The sequence below is a fragment of the Zea mays genome, chromosome 5 (genome assembly GCF_902167145.1).
Source record: "Zea mays cultivar B73 chromosome 5, Zm-B73-REFERENCE-NAM-5.0, whole genome shotgun sequence".
Taxonomy (NCBI): domain Eukaryota; kingdom Viridiplantae; phylum Streptophyta; class Magnoliopsida; order Poales; family Poaceae; genus Zea; species Zea mays.
The window spans coordinates 35,405,291-35,417,088 of record NC_050100.1 but is presented as its reverse complement, the minus strand read 5'-3'; the positions used below and the strand labels follow the sequence as shown (position 1 = coordinate 35,417,088).

Here is an 11,798-nt window from a genome sequence, read left to right as displayed (position 1 = left end):
ATGCCGCCCGACAGCTGTGCTTCTACAGGGCTCAAGGTGCTTCTCTGACAGCCACATTAGCCCGTCTACAGGGCTCAAGGCGCTTCTCCGCCAGCCACATTAGCACATAGCTACACCCCATTGTACAGTTGAGCATCTCCTTGTATCTATAAAAGGGGATGTCCAGGGCCTTCCTAAGGCACGTTGAGGTGGGGGACAGACGTTGCAACACTGACAACGTTGGACGTCGAGGACAGACGGGGAGACACGCAGGGACTCTCTCTCTCTCTCCCTCACTCGCTCTCGCCCTCGCTCCCTCACGACGCTTGTAACCCCTACTACGAGCACCCTGGTGCGAGATAACATAAGCCTCATTTCCCTCTTGCGTTCCATCTTGCATCAACCCATCTGGGCAGGGACACACAACAACAAATTTACTGGTCGGTTGACGGTCCTCGCGGGTCCGAAACGCCGACACTAAGGTACATGTGTTGTGTTAGTTAGCCCCAAATTTCTAAAGCAAAGATGCGTGAGTTTAAGTGTTCACTCAAGCCACATTATGTTTTTAATAGATTATTAATAATTAAATATAATATTAGATTAAATTAATATAGATGACTCAGTTTATAAGGCTATTCACAATGGAGGTTTCATGGGGTGTTTCATGTATTAATTAGCCTGCCACATCAGCTATTTTGATGACATGTCACATCATTTAAGAAGGAAGAGTTTCATGGAGTTTCATGGGGATGAAACCATGTTAACTCGTTTCCAAGATCTTGGAAACTGTGTGAAACCTCCACTGAGAGTGTTTTGTTTCATCTTCATATAATTGAGTAAATTCTATTGGTTATTTATATGCAGCATTTAAGAAGTATGTTGACATATGAAATAGTGAGATGAAACTCTCTATTGAGAGAGGGTATTTCATTCATCCATAAATCTGATGTGGCATTTTTGGAAACAGTGACATGAAATCCCCATTGTGAATAGCCTAAACATTATATTCTCAAAAATCAAGCTGGTCTCTCGACTCTCGTATCTAGAAAAATAAAAACTGGATTCTCAGGGCCTAAATATAAAAGAACAAAACCTCTTGGCTGCTGCTGCTCTCCGCCAACTTTGAAAACCCCAGTCTTCCTTTCTCCACTTGATCCCTCACGTGCTCCTCTGCTCCGCGGCTCATAGTCGCCGCCGCCGCCGCCGCCATTGCCGCCTCCCGCTTGTACGCCTCCCCAGTCCCCACCGGACCCCTCCCTGCGGAGGTAAGGGTAGCCTCTCCTCTACTACCTGTCCTGTCTCCCATGCGCGTCCCGGGGATCACGTCTTCTGGTTGGCTGGGCGGCGGCGAGGACTCCAGCGGGTTCGGAGAGCGAGCGAGAGCGGTCGGCAGATAGGAGCGGTACCTCCGTTTCTAGGGTTGGGGGGAAAGGTGACGGGGTTGGGTTGATGGAGCACACAAAGTAGACCTGAGCGTTTGGGGTAGAAAACCGCGTCAACTTGATCAGCGAGCTAGTGGCTGGAGTTTTTCTTCCTTTTTGTTCTTATCTGATGCTTGCTTAGTTTTGGGTTTATGCATGCGGATTTCTCCTCATATGATACTCGCGTTGGGCGCCCTTTTGCCACTCTAAAACTGTGATTAACTGATTACGGTCTGGATGGTGAATGCTGTTGCTTGAGAGCATCATCATCCGTTGCTGCCTTATGGACCTGCCATTTGAGTGTGAATTCCACTTGTATTGTATTTGTGAGACAGTGTGTAGTGTACCACTTGTTCCGGGCCTATAGGTTATTTTCTGGTGTGTGGTTCTATTGTTTATATGTGGAAATGCCCTGATTGTTCAACATTAGTACATTACCCATCCTTATTGCTTTCCTTCACTCTGACAACACATATATGTCACTGGTATTTAATTGCAACATTCTACCATCTTGTACCCATTTAGGATGCACCTATTGCTATTGTTGGGCGTTGTTTCACCTGTGTTGTCTTTCTGTTTGATGCTTCAGTACTAGTGACCATGGCTCACATGCAGTCAAGTCCGAAGGGGCAAGAGGTTCATGAGGTCACCAGGAAATCCAATGACCAGATTGTTCTGAAACAAGACACTGTTGATGATGAAGACTCTGGTGATACCACCTCCTCTGCTGGTGAAAGCAAGTATCCTGGTTGGCCTGGAACTACTGTGTTCAGGATGCTGATTCCTGCACAGAAGGTCGGTGCAATAATCGGCCACAAAGGTGAGAGGGTCAGAAGACTGTGTGAGGAAACAAGAGCCTGTGTTCGTATTATTGGCGGTCATCTTTGTGCTGCAGAGCAAGCTGTAAGATAGCCATCAAATGATCCTCTACAGTTAAAAATTCTTTTAAATATGTCTTGGTGGCTCATGAGAAGAAAAACCATGATTTATGTTTTGGCTCAACTGAAAAGAAAGAAATCCTAAAATTTGCTTTAATTTTTGGAAAGGTAATCATTTTTGGAAGGGAGCAGCTTGATGAGCCATTACCTCCAGCCATGGATGCCCTACTAAGAGTATATCAGCAAACAATTAACAATGACTCTTTAGATGTGGGACCCGATAATGTGATTGTGAGGCGGATTCTTGCACCAAGTGAGCAAGCAGCAAGCCTTATTGGCGAGCATGGTGTGATGATTAATTCAATCATGGAAGCTTCTCAAACCGACATCCGTGTCCTTGGTAACTTAATTTGACGTAACCTCCCAGCTCAATTTTTGACAACTACTATTTGCTTCTGCTCAGTGCTTGTGTCTTAGATTAGATTATTGCACTGACGTAATTGGAAAATGAGTAATCTGCCAGGAAGCAACATATTGTGTTTTACTGAAGTACAGTTAGTCCTGCTGTCGCACAACTTTGCTCTGATGTTTGAAAGCATAAAGTATGTTTTGCTACCATCGGAGAGGTCCAACTGATATTGCATCTGGATCTTTTGTGAAACATGATAGCACTTAGCAACGCTAGGCAGAAGATGCACTTTTGAAATGTAGTGTTGCACCGTTGTTGTCGCAATCGTTAGTTACACATATGTTCTCTATATGCTGTCAGATATCCATATCTCTTAATGGTCGTACCTACCAATTTGATTCTGATAAAAATCAATCAATCTATTAGTTACAGAACAAGCAGAGAACCCACTGTACACGGTCTCTTCTTGTACTTAACTGGTATTCAGCTTCATTCAAAGAGTTCTGGTAAAGTATAAACTGTGCTAGAACTTTTGAGCTCCTTAATTTTCATGTAGTATTTTTGTTACTTGATTTTTCGCCTATCTTGCAATAGCAACTTTAACACTGAAAAGATTGCTTATGGCCACTGGCAAGTATGAATTGATCAAATTCTCAAAACATATCATTTGCTGATTTGATGAAGCATGATTCTTACCTTATTTGTATCTAATTTGTTACATTCATTGTTTAGATGATGATCTACCTCCTGTTGCACTGGAAGAAGATAGGGTTATTGAAATATGGGGATCGCCTGCAGGAGTGTATAAGGCTTTGGAACTTGTTGCTTCTCATCTGAGAAAGTACCTGGTTGATCGAAGTGTGATCCCATTGTTTGACCGTTATGTAAGTTGTCGGCTACTATTTGAAGCATTTGTTATTCAATTTCAATGGTACACTAGAAAAGCTGCACGTTTGTATGCTCCCCAATATGTACTTCTTGTTAGTGCATCTGTCCTTGTTGTATTCGATCTCATATATAGTTCTTGTTGTACATAGTCTCTATCATGTATCGGTGTATATATTTGGGCCTAGTGCTCTCATTGTATATGAGTGCTATTCATATCATGGTATACATAACATAGCCAAAAATTAGGGTTAGAGTTATTCCTCACTTTCCCTAATCATTCCTCTCTCACGTCGCTTGGTGGCCTTATCTTGTCGTCTTGCGACTCTGCACATCTTCGTAGTCAACTCCTTTGGGTAGGCGACGTTCATTAACACGACCGCTTGTCAGAGCTCGTCCATCAGCTGCGGCGACCCATCTGTTAGCGCTTGCTCCTGTCCGCCTGCTCGCCTCTTGCCCGTGTGCTCGCCGGCCAACACCCATTCTTGTCGGCTGGCTCGTCTGCCCGTTTGTCGCCCGTGCAGGCCACCACCCACACTGACCACCTTTGTTCGCCCACGTCGGTCACCTCTACTTGGTCAAGCGTCGTGTGCGGTCTCCTACGTCAATAGTGTGACCGTGTTAAGTTTTTTAAAAAGTTCATTGTCTGTTTGCCTAAGATGTCTCCGTCTTATTGCAACGCTGTTGTTCTTGTCCTTCGCGGTTCGCTGCTATTTAATGGGACCAACTATCATGTCTGGGTTCGTCGCATGCGCTGGTACATGCGTGGATTGCGCCTCTTGGAGTTTCTCATTGGCGAACTTCCATGGTCGTCTTCTCCCATGACTCTTGTGCGCACTTAGATACATGAGAAGGCAACTGATGAAGACAAGGTGACACTTCTTGGTAATTTTTATGATTGTATCACATCATATGAGTCTTAGTTTAGTGCTTACAATTTTGTGCTTGTATGAGGATGCTCGCACCGGTTCTATTCTTGCTACTAGTGTGGAGGATCAATTTACCGTAGAGATTATTCACTTTGGTCGGCCTCATCTGATGTGGCTTCTCTTCGTGATCGCTATGAGCGTACTGGTCACTTTGTTTGTTACTATTTGTCAGGATCAATTGTTACATCGAGGAGATTACGCAGTGGATGGGTTCTATAGCCAGATGTCTGCAGTTTGGCGTTAGCTTTATGCTCTTGGTCGGCAGTTGTCCTCTGACACTTGTGAGTTTTGCTTTGGTCAGTCAACTGATCTTCAGTTTCGTCGATGTATGACTTCCTGACTTAACTTCGTGACGAGTTTAAGCCTCTTCATGCTCAGTTGCTTGCTCGACATCCTCCTATTTCACTAACGGATGCTCTTGCAGATGTTTGTAATGAGAAGACTCGTTTTTGTGTGGCTAGTTTACTGCCATCTTCTTCAGTGGTGGTTGCTCGTTCTGCGTTCTCTCGACCTGTTGTTACTCCATTGTCTTTACCTTTGTCAACACCCCTCGACAAGGTGGGGGTGGTGGTCTTCACTACAAGTACTATGGTAAAGATGATCATGTAGAGGCTTTTTGCTACAAAAAGAAGAAGGCATATAAGGCTCAGACTTGTCGTTCTTCACAACTTGCTAATGGTGCCAGTACTGGAGGTTCTCAGGAAAGTTGTACTGATTTAGTCACTCAAGAGATGTTGATGCTCCTTCGTTGCCTTGTTGCCTTTTCACTAGGTGTTGCTAGTTATGTGACTCTGTCTTTGACTCTGCTAGGTTGTGCTGTTGCTTCTCAGTTTTCTACTGAGGGACCACCTTCCACATCCACTATAGGTACTCATACAAGGGTTCTTGATTCTGGTGCTTTTTTTACATAAATCCCTCATTGTACCAATCTTTTTTTTATATGTCCTCATCCCCTTATTGTTCATACAACTAATTGATCATCTCTCTATTGTTGGGCATGCCACTCTTTTGTCCAACCCTTTTTGTGTTCATGATGTTTCCTATGTTCCAATTTTTTCCTCGCGCAGGAGAACTGCATATCATTATATTAAGAAGAAAGGTAGCACGACATTACAAGGCCAGCTCATGGCGGCCAAAAACGAAAATACACAAAAGTATCCATTAAGGACACAAGGACAAAAAACTACCACTAAATTAGATATCTAGGAAGGGAGCAGTTAAGAGCGAAATGCCCTTAGCTCCAGCAATCTCCCATAGTATTCTCTCCTCTCTAGTTTGGATCAACACTACAGGCATATTGGGAGACTCTTCATAAAAAGCACAACGGTTTCTATGCTTCCAAAGCACCTAGGCTCCAAGGATGATGAGCGAGTTGAGTCCTTTTCTAACTGGATCCGCAGCAGCCTCAACAACGAGTCTCCACCATGAGAAGGAGATTCCATTCAGATTTGGGGACAAATCTTGAAGTCCCACTTGACGCAACCAACGATACCAAAATTCTCTAGCGAAGACGTAGGAGGTCAAAAGATGATCAATGGTCTCTGCTTGTGCTATGTTCCAAACTTATGTTTGTTGGTTAGCTTATTGATCATGACTGTCGTGTTATTCTTGATCTTGATTTTTGCTATATTTAGGATCGTTGCATAGGTCACCTGGTTGGTACTGGCCCTTGTTGTCATGATTCTCGGCGCATATGGGAGCTTGATTGGATTCATCTTTCTTTCGCTACGCCTGCCAGTCTTATCGGCTCTACTTTTGTTGCTTCGTTCATCTCATCGTTTGCTTATTGGCATCTTTGTGGCTCCCGTCTGTCCACTTTGATTTATTGTGGTCTTTTAGGTCCGGTTCCAGGTCATGAGTCTTTAGATCAGTGCTAGGGTTGTTCTTTAGGAAAGCGATTTCAACTTTCTTATCGTTCTAGTGAGTCAATGACCCTGTTTGGCACAACTACTGCTTGTTGAAAAAGCAGCTTATCTGAGAAGCTGGTGCAAAGCAGTTTCTACTTATTGTCTGCTTTTAGTTTATTCTGAGAAGCAGTTGAGCTGATAAGCTGCTGCAGAAGCTCCCTGTTTGTTACATCTTTTGCTTAAATCTTTGAAGAAGATGAAAATAAGTTGTGCCAAACAGGATCTTCAAATGTCCTTTTGGTATTTCTTTTTGAAAAACTGGCAGGAGCTCTGCCTTTCAATTAAGATAGGGAAGAGGTTATGTACATGCTTAAAAAACGAAAGAACACCCTCCTAACATTCTGGACAGCACAAAGGTGCAAAAGAACCAAAGAGACTCTATGACTCTACACTTCCTAAGTTAAGGCCCTTCTTTGTTGCTCGATGTCCTCCTTTGCTCTAGAGGTAACTTGCACTGCCATTTCAAAAGCGCCGGTGAAGATCCTTCTGTTCCGTTCTTTCTAGATGTTCCAAATAGTGTAAATCACTACTCCGTTGAATCACCTTCTTTCACTTTTCAAAATCTTGGCTTGGGATACCTCCCACCTGTAAGTAGAGGGACTTTAACTCTCATCCAGAGGATGACACTACGAGCTGGGACAATTTTCATTTATTTCTCACACACTACTCAAAATGCCATACCCGTATAAAGGTTGGAGACACATATTTATAGCCCTAGAGGCTGCAGTACCCAGTGTTATTAAAACTAAGTTTAAACGACGTTTAAACTACGTTTAAACGTTAAAACTCTAATTAGAGGTTGAGACCATGTTTTAGCGTTTTGGCATTCTAAACTGTAAAACGCAAAGTTTTATGAATTTTAGACCATTAGCTACTTTTGGGCCCAGTCTATTAGTTACTTTTGGGGTCCAATCCAGCTCATGGGTGAAGTTTTGGTAAGCCACTAACCTCTCTATCTTAATATTTAACTTCATGTTATTGTCTGAAATTATGATGTATTGATATTTTTCCTATGTTGTTTAAAACTACATTTAAACTTTGTTTAAACATTTAAAAGTCAAAATTTCACCCATGAGCGTTTCAGCGTTTTATCGTGTTAATAACCTTGGCAGTACCACACCTTCTCACACACACTACACCCTTAACCATATAAATCATGCTTGTCCACCAAAACTCACATTGTGGGACTATTCCCAACACCCTTCCCCCTCACACATTGTAAGCCAAGATTTATTCAAGAATGCACTGGGCCAACCTGAGCTCCGATACCAATTGTTAGAACTGGACCACCGACACACAGCGTGCCCGCACACACACCTAGGCCGTCGGGTCACAACACATGTGCCCGAACGCACAACAGCGGGTTTTAGGTCTGTTGGGTCAACACCCCCAAAAAGCTAGTCCATTAGGGGGTTGCACCCTCAACCATATAAAATATGCTTGCCCACACACAACTCACAATGTGGGACTATTTCCAACAGACAATAGTTTTTCATTCGAGTACAGAGGTTGAGTTGCATGCTATGGCTTTTGTGACAACAAATGTGACTTAGTTAAGGTGGTTGTTTGCATATTTTGGTGAATATGTTTCTATGCCAACTCTTTTGTCTGACAGTACCAGTGCTATTAGTATTCCTCATGATCCGGTATGAGCTTACTAAGCATATAGGTGTTGATGCGTATTACACGCATGCACATGTTCAAGATGATGTGATTGATCTTTGCTATGCGCCTTCAGAGCTTGGTTGATTTCTTCACGAAGTCGTAGACCAGTGCTTAGCATAGATTTTATCTTTCCAAACTGAGTGTGTTTGATCCACCTTGACTCATTGAGTTTCATGAGCGATGTGGTGTTAGATGCCTATGCACGTGTCCTTGTTGTATTTGGTCTCATATATAGAGTTCTTGTTGTACACGGTCTCTATCATATATCGGTGTATGTATTTGGGCATAGTATCCTCATATTGTATATGATAGTTATTCAAAAAAATTTGAGGACTTGTTGCTTTACAGGTTCCCATGCCAATCTTGCACATGGACATGCCTCCATGTCACTACATTGACTATCCTGAGGGCCCTGTGCATCCAGTTAGTCCAGGCTATCACTCTGTATCTACTGAAAATCTCCAACATGAACGATGGATTGGCACTAGCTATTTGAGGGGTAGGCATCCTATGGGAAATCTACGACATGCTGATACATTTGAATACAGATGGGAAGCACCTACACCTTTCAGGAGATATCGATCTGTTACACCACCAAATCATGCTATAAGTGCATATGGGCCAGAAGCATCTTCACCTACGGAAGCATATCTATCAGCTCCAATGAAATCACGTTCACACCACAGCCTTATAAATGGTTGGCATGCATCTCCAGTTAGTTCAACAGATTCTGATGAAAGAATATGCTCCCTTATATCTGTGTATGGACAACAAGCACAGCTACAGAAACAGACATGTCAATCAGCTAAATTGGGTAAAAATCCACAGTTCGGAATATCTTTACATGGAAGTGAAAGTGAAGCCCATCCAACAAGGGTATCTCCATCAGATTCTACCGAACAACCTCCATCTCCATGCTTCAGAATTCATCCACCAACTACTGTGGAAAATCTTCTACACTGTCGTGTATCTGCATGTGGACCAGAAGCATCACTACCACTACATCTGGCTGTAACATCATCAACTAGTCGATCAACAGTAGTTGCTTCTCAGGTCTGTATGATTTCCAAGGACTCTTATTTACTTGTTTGACCACATGTTTTCATTGTTTTGATAAAAAATGATTTGTGTCTATTTGGTTATTTGACAGGTTAAGAAAAAGATGCAAGTACCAATATTCTATGCTGAAGCTGTCATTGGCCCAACTGGTGAAAGAATTGAATACATTCGTCGTACCAGCAGGTCGAGCATTTTGATAAGCAATTCTGAGGGCACAATGTATATTGAGATCACTGGAAGTGCTGCAACAGATGTTCTAACTGCAGAGCAGCTGATTAAGGTATTCTAAGAAATTTATCGTACCTCTGCTGAGATAGTAATATTAATCATTTACATAGGACATTCCCTGTCTATATGATAAGCAAATACTGAAATTTCCCAGCTGACTCCTGTGTGGTTACACATGTAAAACATAAAGTTTTCTGTACTTTTTTTAAAAGAAAGTAGTTTCTTTGGTTGGATGCCTACGTTCAGTGTCTAGTGTGTTCAGTATATTTGATTAATTGATACTTATTTGGGTAAGAATACGGCTCCGTTCAACGGATGGTACTGGTCTTGTTCAGACACTCATTGTTAGTCTAAGCGTGCTTGTGCATTCTAGTTGTTAACGTTCGAATGCACTACAATTGAGTCTTTCAATTGTAACCTGATTTTAAATTGGAGTTGACCAAAGAAACAACTCAATACTTTTGTTAGTGTGACCAGTGTACAGTGGTCAAGGTTCAAGTTTACTTGTTTTTTTTTTTTTGCAGCAACAACAACAATAACAACAACAAAGTCTTTTAGTTCCAAGCAAGTTAAGGAAAGTTACATGTTTTTGCATTCCATCTTATTTTCTGTTGTTGTACTCCCTCTATCCCAAAAAATAAGGCATATATTTATTGAAAAAGTCTTTAGAGTGGAACTTTGACCATTAATTTTTTTTTTAAAATATGACATCAACGAATACAAATTGAGCATCATATTAAAGTATTTTTGAATATAAATTCAAGTATATAGCATGCATACACTAAAAATATATGTTTTTTTTTGCTAAATTGTTGGTCAAAGTTTTAAAACGTAGACTTTTTCTAAAAAAATGCACGCCTTATTTTATGGGATAGATGGAGTACTACTTATAGAGATCATTTTTAAACTGCTATCCTAAAAAGTAAGTCCCACTTTTCGACGAGTCAATTAATCCCATTTGACCAAAAATCTATAAAAAAGGAATTAATATTTATGATGCATAATAAGTATCATTAGATTAATCATGGACTACATTTGTATAATAAATCTGTTTGAAGATATAAATGTTGATACTATTTTTACTTCATTTAAAATTATAAGACATTTTAGTTTTTCTTGGTACGTAAATATACACTATATAGATACACTATACCTAGAAAAACTAAAATATCTGACAAGTTGAAATGGAGGGAGTCTAAACATACTCTCTCCGTCTCAAAATACTTGATCTTGTAGGATTCAAAATTTGTCCCGCACTTCCGAATGCACATTTCTCTTTCCCCGACACATCTTTTGCTTTCCCAATACATCTCTATTTCTATTTCTCTCTACCTCTTCCCTTATGCGCCGTTTGGTTCACATATTTGTAACATGATGGATAACTGATAACATTAGATTATATTTGTTTAGGACCAGCCGTAAATCAGATACCACACTAGAAACTAATATCAACCTATTTAAATTTGTTACCACTGGTACCCAAGTGTGAATCATTACCATTGTCATTTACATTACATTTCGTGAACCAAACAACACCTTATCTTCTATGTATCACACCTTTTCCCTATTCCTTAATTTTGGTGTCTAAACGTAAAGCGTCAAATATTTTAGAACAGAGGGAGTAGTTAAACTTGAGAGATTTTATTTTAGTCCTTGGATCACATTATCTTTGGGACAGATGTAGTAATTTAAGCTAATGCAGTAATGCTTTAAATTTTGTTGTGCTTACGGTTATCAGGGTTCTAAACATGAGCTATTCACAATCTTGATCATTGTTTCCTTTTCTAGAACTTTATGGCCGAAGCAGCTGCCGCCTCCCCTGGTCACAGTTACGACTTCATTCCATCATATTTGCCAGCACCCAGATCTGCCCAAGCTGATATTTTTGCTTCCCCTGAGACAAGTGAAGTGTCCAGTTTGCCAGAACGGCGCCTGCAAATGATTTACTGAATATCCCCAACAGTTTTGTTTCTGCACATACCACCAAAGATAGCCAAGCACCAATACCGGCAACACAGGAATATACCAGAGAGTAAATTGAGAAGATGTTTTGATATCCACCCTGAGACTATGCAAGCTTTACAATTTCAACCCTTTCATCTGGATTACTTCTAGACTCTTTGTTTTGTTGTAGCCTTGATTCATTCCATGGATTGAACCTTAGAAACTAGAGCCTGAGCATATGCTTCTGTATATGGATTATGGAAGCAAAGTTTTGGTTGATTCAGCGAAGGGGTAGCACGATATGTGTGCCGGGATGATTGAACGGTTGCATTTCACCGAAACAAATTCGTAAACCTTTGCTCCATGAGATACCTATTGTTTGTTGTCTGTTAGCTGCTCTAGTGTCACCTGTTAGTATGATGAATATTTGCTGGTTTACTGGGCCTGGCCTGGGTGCTGCACAAAGTCACCTCCTCGAGAAAATCAGGGTAGGT

The 11,798-nt window shown here is 41.3% G+C and overlaps 1 protein-coding gene across 1 annotated transcript; it reads left to right on the top strand.

Annotated features, from left to right (window-relative positions):
* The first annotated feature begins 1,136 nt into the window (after positions 1–1,136).
* Positions 1,137–11,674, top strand: LOC100191666 (uncharacterized). The gene is made up of 7 exons (NM_001137095.1): positions 1,137–1,244; positions 1,990–2,303; positions 2,447–2,678; positions 3,420–3,571; positions 8,422–9,126; positions 9,224–9,412; positions 11,149–11,674. Exons 2-7 carry the CDS (start codon positions 2,001–2,003, stop codon positions 11,308–11,310), a joined length of 1,743 nt encoding a protein of 580 aa, NP_001130567.1. The 5' UTR covers positions 1,137–1,244; positions 1,990–2,000; the 3' UTR covers positions 11,311–11,674.
* The last annotated feature ends 124 nt before the right edge of the window (positions 11,675–11,798 follow it).